General features: G+C 35.9%; 1 protein-coding gene across 10 annotated transcripts in view; it reads left to right on the top strand.

Moving 5' to 3' along the window:
* Positions 1-17354, top strand: part of WDR47 (WD repeat domain 47) — a 68806-nt gene that overhangs the window by 34693 nt on the left and 16759 nt on the right. For all 10 annotated transcript variants that reach the window (XM_053214568.1, XM_027058432.2, XM_027058439.2 and 7 more), the window contains 4 exons: positions 6523-6701; positions 10423-10683; positions 13125-13200; positions 15451-15608. In XM_053214568.1, coding sequence (XP_053070543.1) covers positions 6523-6701; positions 10423-10683; positions 13125-13200; positions 15451-15608 — 674 coding nt within the window. The remainder of the gene's footprint in view (positions 1-6522; positions 6702-10422; positions 10684-13124; positions 13201-15450; positions 15609-17354) is intronic.

Here is a 17354-nt window from a genome sequence, read left to right as displayed (position 1 = left end):
GGTCTGTGCTCACAGTGCAGAGCCTGCTTGGGATTCATTCTCTCTCTCTCTCTCTCTGTCTTTCTTTCTCTGCCCCTTTCCTGATTATGCTCTCTCTTTCAAAATAAAGAAACTTAAAAATATAGGGCGCCTGAGTGGCGCAGTCAGTTAAGCATCCAACTTCACCTCAGGTCATGATCTCATGGTTTGTGAGTTCAAGCCCTGTGTTGGGCCCTGTGCTGATAGCTCGGAGCCTGGAACCTGCTTCAGATTCTGTGTCTCCCTCTCTCTGTCCCTCTCCCTCTCACACACTTCTCTCTCTCAAAAATAAGTAAAGATTAAAAAAAAATTTTTTAAGGGGCGCCTGGGTGGCTCAGTCAGTTAAGTGTCCGACTTCGGCTTAGGTTGTGATCTCACGGTTCATGGGTTCCAGCCCCACACCAGGCTGTGTGCTGACAGCTCAGAGCCTAAAGTCTGCTTTGGATTCCGTGTCTTCCTCTCTCTCTGTCCCTCCCCCACTTGCACTCTGTTTCTCTCTCTCTCTCTTAAAAATAAACATAAAAGTTAAAAAAAGTTTTTTTTAATATATTTAAAAATATCTATAAATATGCACCAAACAGTAGAACCCCAAAATCTATGAAGCAAACATTGGCAGAGTTGAAGGGAGAAATGATAGTTGGAGACTTCAATGCCCTACCTGCTATAATGGATAAAACATCTAAACAGAAGATCCATAAGGATACAAAGTACTTGAACAACACTATAAACCAACTAGACCTAACAGACATCTGTAGAATACTCCAACAATTTTGTTGCTTTGGAGGATGCACCTTTTTAAAAAAAAATTTTTTTTTAATGTTTGTTTATTTTTGAGACAGAGACAGAATGTGAGTAGGTTAGGGACAGAGAGAGAGGGAGACAGAGAATCCAAAGCAGGCTCCAGGCTCCAAGCTTTCAGCACAGAGCCTGATGCAGGGCTTGAACCCACAAGCTGCGAGATCATGACTTGAGCTGAAGTCGGTCACTCAACCAACTGAGCCACACAGGTGCCCCAGTGCACCTTTTTTTTTTTTACCCAGAGGTGCCTGTATCAGTCTTTTTTAGAGGAAGTTGTTTTCTTAGGCCCTCAGGTCAGTGATAGTATTCCAAGTGTTTGTAACTTGTTTTGTGAATATGTGAATACTAACAATATCTGAATACAAATATGTAAATAAAGTGATACTAACAAAAAAAAGAACACTTCAACAATAGCAGAATACACATTTTTCAGGATAGACTATATATTAGGACCCAAAACAAATCTCAATACATTTTAAAAAATTGAAATCACATGAAGTGTCTTCTCTGACCATAATGGGATGAAGCTAGAAATTAATAACAGAGGGAAAATTGGAAAATTCACAAATGTGTAGAAATTAACACACTCTTAAATAACCAGTGGGTCAAAGAGGAAATCACAAGGGAAATTAGAAAATACCTAGAAACTAATAAAAATGAACAACATACCAAAGCATACAACATTCCAAATTGATGAGATACAGCAAAAGCAGTGCTCAGGGGAAATTTATGCCTGTAAATGCTTACATTAAAAAAGAAAAGGGGTGCCTGGATGGGTCAGTTGGTTAAGCATCCAACTCTTGATCTTGGCTCAAGTCATGATCTCACAGTCTATGAGATTGGGCCCTGATTTGGGCTCTGTGTTGACAGCATGGAGCCTGCTTGGGATTCTCTCTTTCCTCTCTCTCTGCCCCTCCCCTCTCAAAATAAATAAAACTTTTTTTTTTAATGTTTTAATGTTTGTTTATTTTTGAGAGAGAGAGTACAAGTGAGGAAGGGGCAGAGAGAAAGGGAGACACAGAATCCAAAGCAGGCTCCAGGCTCTGAGCTGTCGACATAGAGCCCAATGTGAGCTGAAACTCATGGACTGTGAGATCATGACCTGAGCTGAAGTCAGACTGAGCCAACTTAACTGACTGAGCCACCCAGGTGCCCCATAAGTAAATAAAAATTTAAAAGAAGAAGAATAAAGTCCTCAAAGTAATAACCTAACTTTATGCCTTGAGGAACTAGAAAAAAGAAAAACAAATTTTAGCAGAAGGAAGTAATAAAGATTAGAGGGGAGATAAATAAAATAGAGAAAAGGAAAACAATAGAGAATCAATAAAATCAAAAGTTGATTCTTTGAAAAAATTAACAAAATTGACAAGCCCTTAGCTAGACTAACCAAAAAAAAAAAAAAAGAGAGAGAGAGAGAGAGAGAGAAAAGACACAAGTAAAATCAGAAATAAAACTGGGGACTTTCCTGTCAACTTTACAATAATAAAATGGATTATAAGAGAATACTATGACCACTGTAAGCCAGCAAGTTAGATAACCTAGTTGAAATGGACAAATTCCTAGAAATCACAAATTACCTAAGCTGACTCAAGAGGAAATAGAAAATCTCAACAAACTTACAATGAGTAGAGATTGAATCAGTAATCAAAAACCTTCCAAAAAAGAAAAATCCAGAATCAGGTGGCTTTATGGATGAATTCTACCAAACATTTAAGGTAGGGTTAACATCAGTCCTTCTCAAAATCTTCTAAAAGTATATAAGAAGAAGGAATACTTCCTAACTCATTCTGTGAGGCTAGCATTACCCTAATACCAAGGCCAGATGAAGATATTACAAGAAAAGAAAATTAAAGCCTGGGTGGCTCAGTCGGTTAAGGTCTGACTCTTTGATTTCAGCTCAGATCATGATCTCATGGTTCATGGATTTGAGCCTTGTGTCAGGCTCTGTGCTGATGGCCTGCTTGGGATTCTCTCTCTCCTTCTGTCTCCTTTCCCACTCACACACTGTCTCTCTCTCAAAATAAACTTTTATGTGTATTATTTTTGAAAGAGAGAATGCAGAAGCCAGGGAGGAGCAGAGAGAGAGGGAGACACAGAATCCAAAGCAGGCTCCAGGCTCTGAGCTATTAGCCCAGAGCCTCACGCAGGGCTTGAACCCACAAACTGTGAGATCATGACCTGAGCTGACATCGGACACTTAACCAACTAAGCCACCCAGGTGCCCCTCACACTAAATAAACTTTAAAAAAAAGAAAGAAAAAGAAAACTACAGACCAATTTCTTTCATGAATAGAAACTAAAACCCTAACAAAATACTAGCAAACTAAATTCATCAGTATATTCAAAGGATTATGTACCCTGACCGAGTGAATTTATCCCAGAGTGCAAGGTTAGTTCAACATTAAATAAATCAATCAATGGAGTATGTCACATTAGTAGGATAATGGGCAAAAAAACATCTGACCATGTCAATTGATGCAGAAAAGGCATTTGACAAAATCAGACACTCTTTCATGATAAAAGCTCTCAGAAAACTAACAATAAAATGGAATTTCCTTGGCATGGTAAAGTTCATTTATGAAAAACCCAAGCTAACCTCTTACTCATTGGGGAAAAACTAAAAGCTTTCCCCTAAGATCAGGAACAAAGACAAGGATGCCTATTTTTACCGCTGCTATTCAGCATTTCCTGGAAGTTGTAGCTAGAGAGATTAGACAAGGAAAAGAATCAAAAGCCGACCCAGATTGGAAACAAAGAAGTAAAACTATCTCTATTTACAGATGACATGATTCTGTTTATAGAAAATCCCAAAGAATTCATAAGAAAGCTACTAGAGCTTACAAACGAGTTTAGCAAAGTTACAGAGTACAAGAGCAACAATAAGAGTTAGTTGTGGTTCTATACTACCAACACTGAACAATCTGAACAGGAAGTTAAGAAAGCAGTTCCATTTACAATAGCATATAAAAGGATAAAATACCTGGGAATAAATTAAACCAAGGAGGTGAAAAACTTGTATGCTAAAATCTATAAAACATTGCTGAAAGGAATTTTAAAAGATCTAAATAAATAGATATCCTGTGTTCACACATAGGCAAACTTAATATTGTTGTCAGTACTCTCCAATATGATCTACAGATTTCATGTAATTCCTTTAAAAAAATTCTGCAACCTTTTTTGCAGCAGTGAAAAGCCAGTATTCAAGTTCATATGGAGTTGTAATGTGTCCTGAATAGCCAAAACAATCTTTAAAAAGAACAAAGTTGGAGGACTCACACACAGTTCATGATTGCAAAGCCACAAAGCTACAGTAGCTACAAAAGCTACAGTAATCAAAACTGTTTGGTACTTGCATAAGGACAGAAATATAGACCAATGGACTACTCTGAGAGACTAGAAGTAATCCCATATATCTGTGGCTAATTGACTTTTGTCAAGGATGTCAGGTCCATTCAACGGGGAAAGAATAGTCTCTTTAACTGATGATGATGGATCAGCTGGATTTGTACATGGAAAAGAATGAAGTTGGATCTCCACCTCACATAATGTACAAAAATGAACAGATCAACAACTTAATTATAAGAGCTAAAAGTATAAAACTCTTAGAAGAAAACATAAGGGCAGATCTTTGTGATCTTGGATTTTGTAATGTATCCTTAGATATGATACTAAAAGCTTGAGCAACAAATGTAGAAATTGATAAATTGAGCTTCATCAAAATTAAAAGCTTTTGCGCATCAAAGGACATTATCAGAAAAGTGAAAAGACAGCCAGCAGAGTGGGAAAAATATTTGCAAATTATATATCTAATAAGGGTTTAATATCTAGCATATATGAAGAACTACAACTCAACAACAAAAAGACAATTCAACTTATGAAAAAGGAGTTGAGGGGCATCTGGGTTGCTCAGTTGGTTCAGCATCTGACTCTTGATCTTAGTTTAGGTCTTGATCTCAGGGTTATGAGTTCAAGCCCCTCATTGGGCTCCATGCTGGGTGTGAAGCCTACTTAAAAAAAAAAAAAGTTGAACAAACATTTCTCCAAAGAATATATTCAAATGGCCAATAAGCACACGAAAAGATGCTGAATACCACTAGTCATTAGGGAAATGCGAATCAAAACCCCAATGAAATATAGATTCACAACTACTAGGATGGCTGAACTCAAAGCAGTGGAAAATAAGTGTTGGTGGGGAGTGGAGAAATTTGAACCCTCATACGTTGTTGATTTGAATGTATAATGGTGCAGTCACTATGGATTGGTGGTACCTTAAATATAGAATTAAATATAGAATATAAATATATAAATAAAATATAGCTTAAATATAGCTAAATTTAGAATTACCGTATGACCCAGTAATTCCACTCAAAAACATTGAAAGCAAGGACTCAAACAGGTATCTGTACATCCATGTTCATAGAGGCATTATTCACAGTAGCCAAAAGGTAGATACAACCCAAGTGTCCACTCACAGATTAATGGATAAACAAAAGTGGTATATCCATTCAATGGAATATTATTCAGCCACACAAAGGAATGAAATTCTGACATATGCTACAACATGGATGAACTTTGAAAATATCATGCTAAGTGAAATGTCAGATACAAAAGGACAAATATTATGATTCCACTTATATCAAATATCTAAAATTGACAAAATCATAGAGAAAATAGAATAGAGGTTACCAGGAGCTTGGGGGAGGGAGAGAAATGAGAAGTTACTGCCTCATGGTTACAGAGTTTCTCTTTAGGGTGATGAAGAATTTTGGAAATAGTGGTAATAATTGCACAATGTTGTGAGTATAGTTAATGCCACTGAATTGTACACATGAAAATGGTTAAGATGACAAGTTTTCTATTTTACCAACAATAAAAAATTTAAAAGGACACATAATTTTTTCTCAGAGTTATTGCTATTAAGTTATGAAATGGAAGAGGATTGTTACTATTTCCTGGAAAAGGGAGACAGTTTTAGCTTAAGTTAGTTGTATAAGACTCTTGGCTAAGCTTATTGTCACTGTTGGCCAATTTCAAAGATAATTGATTAGTTCCAGGGTAACCGTGGTTCACATGATCTTTGTAATATGACCAGACTCCACCTTGGCAGAGGAGTCTTTCTTTGCCAATATTGGAATATCCAAGTCCTGTAAATTTGAGTGCTATACAGTTCTTTGGAAGAATGAAGCAGGAATGTTGGGATTAAGTTTACCATTCATTTTTTCTACTTTCTTGTGAAAGGTCGTTTGAAACCTGAATTAAGGTACTGTTTTTGAGGGAAATTTTTAAAGTTTCTCTCTAGAGTAACCTATTAAACCATTTACCTGCTTAAATTAAGTGTGTTGGACAAGGCTAATACTGTGTTTATTAAATCCTAATGTCTTCTCTTAGTATTTTTTTCAAGCAATACAGATCTAACCCCCTTGTGACAACTATAATATATATTTTTCTTTTGCATTAGTCAAAGATCCAGGGTAACCATTCATTTTGGTCAGTCTTTTGCTATAGAATAAAGTAAATTAATTGATCTACTTGATTATAAAAACTCATGGATACTATGTTATTTTTCAAAGAGCAATATATTAAGTATTTTCTAATTGTTAAATATAGCTACTTGCACATTTCATCCAGCGTTTATAGAAGTTACTGTTGAGTAGGGACATGTATTTAATCATAGTCTGTTAAAATATATTTTCTAATATTTTTAAGCTTCGAGATTCAACAGAACAATTTCAAGAATATTATAGGCAAAGATTACGCTATCAACAGCATTTGGAACAGAAGGAGCAACAGCGGCAGATATACCAACAAATGCTGCTCGAAGGAGGTGTGAATCAGGAGGATGGTCCCGATCAGCAGCAGAATCTTACGGAACAATTTCTTAATAGGTATGTCTTTCAGTCATTTTTTAAAATGTAAGGAATTATTTCAAAGAGACTACAAGCAGGCAATGACTGCTGCTTTCCATGTATAGTTTGTAATTTTAAAGTGTTTGAAGTAATACAGAGTTACAGAATATCTTCTTGTCACAGCATTCTGAGGGTCCATCTAATTTTGTTCTTCTTTCCTTTAAACCTTTTTTCACATTGAAGCAACAAGAGCAGAAGTGTGGTGGTTCAGCTGACAGCTGGAAGCAAATGGCTAGGTGGATCCAGCTCTGTCCCAGGGTAGTTCAGGTCCTAGGGGTCCTAGTTACTTAGCTTCGTTTTGCTTGTTTCCTCATCTGCTGCACAAAACAGCCATGAAGATGAAATGAGTTAATCTATGCAAAGTACTTAGAACAGTATCTGGCATATAGTAAGCACTATGTTAAGTGTTCACTGTTGTTTTTATTGTTATTTTGGGTGCTTGAACTTCCAGGTTCTTTTGAATTCAGTATATTAAAATTATTATTGAATTCAATATATTAAAGTTATTCTTTCTTATAATTTCTGCCAAGGTAATATGACCTTACATTGCTTTTAATTATAGGAGGTGTGTGTGTGTGTGTGTGTGTGTGTGTGTGTGTGTATGTGTGTGTGTGTTTGTATGTATATGGACAGGCAGATAGTAATGTGTCTTTTTAAAAATCAGTAAACTAGAATATATGTCTCTGAGCAAAGCTTGTTGGAAGATTAAATGAGTTAATATATAAAAAATTACTTAGAATAAATCCTGGTGCATATAAGAAGTGTACCATAAATGTTGGTTATTATTGTCATTATGATTAGGCAATTCAGTGGTGACTATCAGTTCTTTATTTGGTTCAATAATATTGGAAGTAATCTGCTTGAAATTCTGAGGGTTGGGCAAGTCAGTGAGCCTGAAATTGATTCTGTCTTCAAACCTTCAGGAATGTTTAGTGGTAGTCTAGAGTCTAAGTAGACTCTTTTTGCTTTTGAACTAAGTAGGCTTTTGAACATTGCATTTGAGGATCATTTTCTTATCTCCTCTGATAAGTCCGTGGTTTATTAGAATTATCCTAATTTGATGAACTGCCATTTCTGGTTCTTGGATGTCTTCTTCATATCCATAAAGGTCATGGTTGCAATTGGATTCTCTGACCATTTTATTTTGCAGTGAAAACAGATAGCTGGCATTAAATCAGAAGATAAAATGTCAAGGTTCTGTGATCCTAACAGTGGTAAAGGATGTACTTCCTCAGGAAAAAACTATTCAGGATGGTTTATCCTTCCTTTAAAGACCATTATAAATAGAATTCAAGTTTTTTCTTGTTATTTAGCTTTTGAAAATTAGTTTCATATAAATTCTGTTGTTCTTCTGGCCCTCTCTTATCTATTGTTTTCTAACCCTTTAATATTTTATTCAATCCTTTTTTTCATATATCTGAGGCCGTACCGGGACTTTATTTACTTTTTGAAAAATTTTTAAATGTTTATTTACTTTTGAGAGAGAAACAGAGCATAAGTAGGGGAGGGGCAGAAAGAAAGGGAGACGCAGAATCCAAAGCAGGCTCCAGGCTTTGAGCTGTCAGCACAGAGCCCCAATGTGGGACTCAAGCTTATAAGCGGTAAGATCATGACCTGAGCTGAAGTCAGATGCTTAACCAACTGAGCCACTCAGGTGCCCCACTGTACCAGAACTTTAAAATACCTAATGCCATGGACAAATTGAATAGAGATAGAATCTATAAAATAAAATATCCTTTCCCTAAAATGTTAATGTTGTATTTCTTCAAGTCATTCTAGCAATAGAGCATAGTTTCCAGATTTAAATTTTGCATCTTTTTTCCAAGAGGCATAGACAGAGGGAAAGAAATGAGTCATGTTACATAATAGATCTTATTGAAGAAAATAAACTAAAGCATGATAGAATTTTTATTAACCATACTGTGTCACTACTTTATACTTCTTGATATTTTGTTTCTTCTAATACTAATAATCGGCACTGCTGATTTGGCACTTAGAGGCATATTCTGCCACATCCCCATCCTCACCACTTTAGAGAGTCAAAATGATGTTAGCATTTTACTCTTTATACTTAGCACTTCCCAAATTTACTTGACCTCAGACTCATTTTTTATGAGGAGCATTTCACAGGATTAGTGTTTCATAGAACACAATTTGGAAAATGCTGCCTAGTTAAAAATTTTAACATAAAAATAATGGCTGGCAGTTCCTTTAATAATATTGAGTTACTTTTTAAAAGTCTTTTCTGGGGCTGGCAGTTCCTTTAATAATATTGAGTTACTTTTTAAAAGTCTTTTCTGGGGCGCCTGGGTGGCTCAGTCGGTTAAGCCTCCGACTTCAGCTCAGGTCACGATCTCACAGTCCGTGAGTTTGAGCCCTGCATTGGGCTCTGGGCTGATGGCTCAGAGCCTGGAGCCTGCTTCCGATTCTGTGTCTCCCTCTCTCTCTGCCCTTCCCCTGTTCATGCTCTGTCTCTCTCTGTCTCAAAAATAAATAAACGTTAAAAAAAAAAAAATTAAAAAAAAAAGTCTTTTCTAAGCCCTAAACATACGCGCGCGCGCCAGTGTTTAATGTAGGAAAACTTTCAAAATAGAATAAACCACAGCACCTCTTGGAATTCATACCCCTTGTGACTCCTCTCTCATATTGAGTCTAAGCTGTAAAAAGTGATGCTGGGCCAGTTCTGGGTCTGAGTCTTAAGAGAGCTTGTCAGCTTCCTCTTTGTGCTCTTTGGAGCCCTGAGTCCAACAAAAGAAGTCAGTCTATCCTGATGTAGGGAGACTTGTGATGAGGGAAAGACCTTGAGGCTCACTTGCTTTGCTTTCTCTTTTATCCCTCTAGTACCTAGATCAGAGCCTGTCAGAGAGTCTGTGTAGATTGAATATGTGAATAATAGGATGCCACTTGACTGTTCCGTCATGGCCTGCTCTAATCATACGTTTCCTACTTGATGTGATGTAACTACAGAGATGAAATGAAAATGATTTGTTTTGTTGGTGAGAAATTTTGGTAGTGGTGATATTTTTGTTGACTATTTTGGGAAATTAAGTTTTAATTTAAGTGGGAAATTAAACCAGTTATACTGGAGAAGAAACAGATTTTTTTTCTTGCTGTTATGGTAAAAGGTGCTTTTAGGCCTATATCCTTCTACAGTGGCATACTTTAGGAAAATTTGGATCTTCTTTTGGTATCTTGGTTATGTCTTAAGCCAATTTTTTAGTACAAAAAAATTACCATTTATCTATTACCATTTATATATTTCATATATATATATTACATGTGCATGTATTTGCCTTCTCAAACTTCTAATAATCTATATGTTAAGAATGTGGGGCACCTGGGCGGCTCAGTTGGTTGAGTGTCTTGACTCTTGACAGTTCAGTTCAGGTCATGATCCTCAGGGTCGTGTGATCAAGCCCCATGTTGGGCTCTGTACTGAGCATGGAGCCTGTTTGAGATTCTCTGTCTCTTCCTATGCCCCTCTCCCCCACTCATGCTCTCTCTCTTTCTGAAAAAGAAAAAGAAAAAAAAGGAAAGAATGATTGCGGTTCCTGGCTGGCTCAGTCAGAAGAACATGTGACTCTTGATCTTGGAGTTTAAGTTTGAGCTCCACATTGGGTGTGGACTTTACTTAATTTAAAAAAAAAGGAATGTGATTAAGTTTTTTTTTTTAATATAATTGCACTGTTTTATTTTATAGGTCCATTCAGAAGCTTGGTGAATTAAATATTGGAATGGATAGCCTTGGTAATGAGGTATCAGTGCTCAACCAGCAATGTAATGGGAGCAAAAGCAATGGATCTAATAATTCTTCTGTAACTAGTTTTGCTACACCTCCCCAAGACTCTAGTCAGAGATTAACACATGATGCTTCAAATATTCATACAAGCACCCCTCGTAATCCTGGATCAACAAATCACATACCTTTTCTTGAGGAGTCACCTTCTAGTGGAAACCAAATGTAAGTACTTTATAAAACCTGGAAATATTAACTTCCTGCTAATGAATGGAAACCTAAAAAGTTGAACTTCTCTTTGGAGCCTTACAAATAAAAGTTTTTGGAGCTCATGGGGCACCTGGTTGGCTCAGTCAGTTAAGTGTCCAACTCTTGGTTTCAGCTCAGGTCATGATCTCATGGTTGTCATCAACCATGTCGAACCCCTTGTTGGGCTTGACACTGATAGCACAGAACCTGCCTGGTAACCACCCCCCCCCCCCCCCCACCCTCTGGCCTCCTCTCTCTCTCTCAATAGACAAATTTTTAAAAAAATTTTTAGAGCTCATTACCTACTGAATCTTTTTCTAATCCGTCTTTATGTTTTTCTACTAACTTCTAAATTTCTTAGTAGTCTTTTTTCTCCTGTTTTTATTTTTGCTTTCTCATCACTACCAAGAAAATTCTATCTTTTAATACATTATTTTACTCAAAGATCTTACAGTTTTATCTTCTCCCTGGTTTTCTTTTTTCTTGCCATTGGTACCTTTCAACAAATAATATTTAATTAACAGATGTTGAGAGCACAAGATGTTTTATAACATGTTGGGATGATTGCAGCAAGACACTCTTGGCTGTTCTGGCAGTTACAGCAATTGAAGGCATTTTGCATATTTGTGTTTTCACTAATCAGGGAAGAGTTTTATCTTGCTGTCATTAGTAAACAAGTGTTAATTTATGCAATGGGACTAGTTAAGGAGCATTTCCTTCATCTATTCTTTTTTTTTTTAATCCCTCCTTAATCCCCTTCACCTATTTATTTCACCAGTCCCCCTACCCACCTCCCCTCTGGTAATCATCAGTTTGTTCTTTATACTTAAGAGTCTGTTTCTTGGTTTGTCTTTTTTTTTCTTTTGCCCACCCCCCCCCCCCCACTTTTTGCTCATTTGTTTTGTTCTTAAATTCCACAGGAGTTTCTTCATCTATTCTCAACATTAAACACCTTTGAGAGTGGTTCATTTAAAAATGGATAACTTGCATTTGGCCTTTGGATGCTTATAGGAATTAGATTAGCTTTATAAATTTTGTATCAAGAGTTCTAGTTTTGTTATTATTTATTATTTATTAAATAAATATATATTTATTATTTAGTATTTATTATTTATATATTATTTATTATATAAATATAGACTGTATAGTCTATATTCATTATTAAATATAAATATTTAAATTTATTATTTATTTTATTACAAATAAAAATTATTTTTCTATTTTTATTATTTTATTTTGAAAAATTCTAGTTTTATATATAAAAGCATAAGTTCATCTAATATTTGCTTCCTTATTAGTTTCAACAACTCTATTTTTGCACTCCCAACACTAGAACTCAAAGTTTAAAATTGTTTTTGTTTTTTTTTTTTAATTAAAGTAACCTACATACATGATTTAAAAAGACAAATAGCACGTGAAGGTAATCTTACCCATCTTTATCTATGATTTCAATTTCTGGTAGGCTGCCGTTTTCAACCCAGTTAGCTGGGTTTTTTTGCTATATATTTCCACATTTCTAAATAACATAGTTCTGTTACTATTTTTATTATCCATTGACTTCCTGCTAATTAGATTTAGCTACCATACTCCTCACCCACAATACATTTACTTTGTCTACTCTTTCTTTCCAATATGTATCAATTTTTGTTTAAATCAGTATTCAATGTTGATGGTCACGTAATGTGATACCTGACTTGTGTGATATAAATATGATTATGTTTTTTTTTCATATAACTTCTTATTTTTCATGGAGACAGTAATTGCCTCATTTTTGGTGTGCCTTTGTGGGGCTAGAACTCATGAACCACAAGATCATGACCTGAGCTGAAGCTGATGCTTAACCAACTGAGCCACCCAGGCGCCCCTAGTCTCTGACTTTTATATAGTAGACTTTCTTAAACTATCTGGAAACCTTTGACTGTCTATAAAGAGTGCAGCATTAATGGAGAAAAAAAAAAAAGCCAATTGGAAGGCTATGGACATAGGTGGAACATGGCAAAAAGTAATTAAGGAGAAACATTGTTTTATTGTAGGACTTGAAACTGTCAGTTTCTGTAGTCTTTTCTCTTGGGCCAGAGAAAATTTTCCTAAAGAACAATCTAAGTTCCTGTCTGGGGTAGCATTTAAGCATAGCATCCAGGATTCTAAAACTTAGCAGGAGAAAACTACTTGACATCTCACTATAAAATTTATGGATTTTGACTCAATCTCCTTTCCAGAATGACTTCTCACTTCTACTTAAAATGGTGTTTGGTGTCATTGAGTCCAGAATCTCTTAATAAATGGCTTCAGAGCGTAACTTTGACTGGGGTCAGTGCAGGTCGTTTGCCAAAAAAAATTTGGAAATTGAAAGGATAAATTAATTCAGTTTGTTTTGATATTCAGAGTAAACTTTATTTGAATTTCTATTCATACAGCTCATCAGAACATTCGGTCATTAAACCACCTCTTGGAGATTCTTCAGGGAATCTATCAAGGTCAAGAGGGGAAGAGGTAATACTTTGGGGAAGGAGGTTTCATCATTATTTTTATATATACTTGCAAATTTTGCTAAGGAATTCTCAATTCATAGAACTATTTTTAGAAATAATCATTATTATTAATGCTGTTGTTTGTCTCAAGGTAATTGAACATTCACTGGGCTAAGGGAAGAGGTTGCCTCAGAAAATACTTGCAAGTATTCATTTTAATGGTCCAGTAGCAATCTGGGCTCCTGAGTTGGGCCTGTGCACTATTCTCTGAACCTTGTGGTTAATTACTTTAGATATTATTGGTTTTTCCTTTGGGCTTATCTTCAATGCAGCTATTTTTTTGCTTTGGAACCAGATATCCTTACCTAATTACTATATAACTTCATTCTATCTTATTTCTTAGTTCAAATTTTAACCCCATAAACACAGCCATTATTCCAGATGCTTATGGGCCAGATAACATAAATGAATAAAGTTGGCTATGGTTGTGATAAGCAGCACATAAGAATATTTTTCGCTTGCGCAAAGAAATCTGCTTATCTAGTATTTCTAGTTCTTTTCATTTTCAAGAAATTGTAGGAATGTAGATTTTTATTTGAAATATATTTTAAAAATAGCAACAAGTTTTTTACAAATTTAAACACTGCAGATGAGCACATAGAGTTAATTGGTGGCTCTGCTACATCTATTCTAAAGCAACCCTTTGTAATTATTATTCGTGTGCTATAGGCCATTTAATCAGTTAGTCATTCTTCTCCCTTTTTCTCTTATCTACCAATGCTATTTGTTCGACGGTCACATTTCCTATATGTGGATCAATGGGAAATATAGCATTTCTAGTCAAATAAATTCACATGAGTAATTTAAAAAATTTTTAAAAAATGTTTATTCACTTTTGGGGCACCTGGGTAGCTCAGTTGGTTAAGGGTCCGACTTCGGCTCAGGTCATGATCTCACGGTTCACGGTTTGCGGGTTCGAGCCCCGTGTTGGGCTCTGTGCTGACAGCTCCGAGCCTGGAGCCTACTTTGGATTCTGTGTCTCCCTCTCTCTGCGCCTCTCCCACTTGCACTCTGTCTCTCTCTGTCTCTCAAAAATAAATGTTAAAAAAAAAAACAACTTTAAATGTTTATTCACTTTTGAGAGAGAGAGGGAGGTAGAGAGAGAGAGAGAAAGAGAGAATATGAGCAGGGGAGGGGCAGAGAGAGAGGGAGACACAGAATCTGAAGCATGTTCTAGGCTCTGAGCTGTAAGCATATCTGAGTTAAAGTAAGATGCTTACGCGACTGAGCCACCCAGGCGCCCCTCAAATGAATAATTTAAGAAATGAATTCAGTTACATAAGGCAGACATAGTATGATCTATCAAGTTTTTCCCCTATTCCCCCATGAGGATGTATTACATGAAGACATAAAATTTTGTGTAGGAAGAGGCACGATCTCTTCACTGACTGTGGGTCCTAGAGCTGTCAGGTTACAACCAGAGCGGAAGACATTTGCCTTTGTATGTGTACTTGACATCTGTACTTCCCAAAGACAGGATTTGGTGAGGTGTGTTGACCACACCCAGTCTAGAGGTCCCTGTTCCAGGTCCAGTCCATTGTAGTCAGGGTAGCAGGGTAGTTTCAAACTATACTAATAGCAGGAGTCACGAAAGCTTTTATATAGCCACCCAGGCTTCAACTTACCTTCCTCAGAAGAGGACAGAGTTTGACAGTTTAAAATAAAAATGAGGTTCAAATTAAATGTTCTGATTAAAATCCTTTTCACAATTTTAAAAGAGTATTTTATAATTTCAATTTGAAATATTAAAGTATTCATTGCTAGAGATAGTGAAACTATCCCCCAACCCCCAAGTGGATTGAATAATAGTCTTTTATACTTCCTACTTTTAGAAGCACAAATGATATTCTGTTAACTTTGTGAGAATTATATATGTGGGCTATGTTTTTTCTTGATAGTTAAAGGTAACTATATGGGACTGCATAGTCTTATATTTTGTCATAGTAAGCAAAGAAAAACTTGAATGTCTATGTGCTCTCTGAATTTAGCAATGGGCAGCAAAAAATAGGAAAATTTGGCTTAATTTGAATTTGCCATTTAAAAGAATATGTGATTGTAGGTAGTGATTTATGTGTGATTTATTTATATGTGATTTATTTATCACATAAAGTGATAAATAATGCAGTTCAGATGAATTTAAAATGGACTAAAGAGGAATTCTTTTAAATTCGCTTTTTTCATAGAATGACTTTCATATTTATTCTTTCCATAGGATGACAAATCAAAAAAACAATTTGTTTGTATTAACACCCTAGAAGACACACAAGCTGTTAGAGCAGTGGCTTTTCATCCAGGTGGTGGTTTATATGCTGTAGGTTCAAATTCAAAAACTCTGAGAGTATGTGCCTATCCAGAAGTAATCGATCCAAGGTAAGTAAGGATAGATGGTTTGTACTGTCAATCCTTAGTTTTTAATTTAGCTATATTAGTTCTTTTTTCAGAATTGCCATTCAGTAGTGTTTAATTTTTATTTCTCTTTATTAAACATTAAAATTTTTATTTTCAATGCTTAGGAAATACACATCAGAATTGTCAATTAATTTTATAAGTTTTTGTCATAAAATGTTTTTATTGGGCCATGAATTCAATGTGCAACTGAAAAGAAAATCTTTTGATCTGATCTATTTTCTAGATCAATATTAAGTACCTTCTAGGTATTGGCAATTTATCAGTCTTCTTTTCTGTTTTTAATTACGAAACTTTTCAAGCACACACAAAATTAGATGTCAGTACAGTGCAGTGCAGTAATTGTTGAGATTTTTGTCATATTTGCTTTATCCTTTTTGTTAAAATAGTTTAAGGTAAATCCTGGATGTGTCATTTCACCCTTTAGGATGAATCTCCAGTTCTTACAGACTTGATGTTATCATCATACCTAATGAAATTTTTAGTATCCTAGTGTTAGTCTGTGTTTTATTTTTTTTAATTTATTTTATTATTTTTTTTAATTTACATCCAAATTAGTTAGCATATAGTGCAACAATGATTTCAGGAGTAGAGTCCTTAGTGCCCCTTACCTATTTAGCTCATCCCCCTTCCACAACCCCTCCAGTAACCCTCGGTTTGTTCTCCATATTTATGAGTCTCTTCTGTTTTGTCCCCCTCCCTGTTTTTATATTATTTTTGTTTCTCTTCCCTTATGTTCATCTATTTTGTCTCATAAAGTCCTCATATGAGTGAAGTCATATGATTTTTGTTTTTCTTTGACTATTAGTCTGTGTTTTAAAATGCAGGTAAGATCTATTACTCCACTAAACCAATGTTTGACTCCCATTAAAGGCCAAACTTATGAGCATGACATTCAGGACCTTCTGTAACTGTGCCTGCAACTCCTCACCTACCATGTCCATCCCACTCAGTCTGCAGCTGGGCACTTGCCATACTATATTTTATCTTCACTGGAGTGATTCTGCTGTCATCTTTTTCTGTAAAAATTCTCCCTGTCCTTTAAGGCCTTGTACTTTTGTACTGGACCAGAACACTTACACTTGCCTTACTGTTTGTGGGTAGTCATGACAACATCGACCCTTGCAAGATTTTTTTTTTTTTTTTTGAGAGAGAGCAGGAGAGAGAGTGTACATGCTCATGGGCTCACGGGGGAGGAGCAGAGGGAGAGGGAGAAAGAGAATCTCATGTAGGCTCCATGCCCAGAGCAGAGCAAGATTATGACCTGAGACAAAATCAAGAGTCGGATGCTTAACCAACTGAGCCACCCAGGCACCCCAACCTTTGTAAGATTTTAAACTCTAGAAAGAACTCTTGCCTCCTTTCTTTTTGATTCATCCATTGCATTCCCTCAGCCCCAGCCAATTGCTCATATTATATGTTTAATATAATATTAATATATGTTTTTTGAATTTGGAAGCTTTAGTAGCTCTTTTTTTTCATTCCTCTGTGTTTCTTAGTTAAAATCTATGAAAAATATGTGAAATGGAGATTTTTTTAAATGTTTATTTTTGTGAGAGAGAGAGAGACAGGGCGCGAGCAGGGGAGGGGCATAGAGAAAGGGAGACAGAATACAAAGCAGGCTCCAGGCTCTGGGCTCTGAGCTGTCAGCACAGAGCTAGACGTGGGGCTCAAACTCGAACTGTGAGGTCATGACGTGACTTGAAGTCG

This window comes from Acinonyx jubatus, chromosome C1 (genome assembly GCF_027475565.1).
Source record: "Acinonyx jubatus isolate Ajub_Pintada_27869175 chromosome C1, VMU_Ajub_asm_v1.0, whole genome shotgun sequence".
Taxonomy (NCBI): domain Eukaryota; kingdom Metazoa; phylum Chordata; class Mammalia; order Carnivora; family Felidae; genus Acinonyx; species Acinonyx jubatus.
This window is presented reverse-complemented; position numbering and strand designations above follow the sequence as displayed.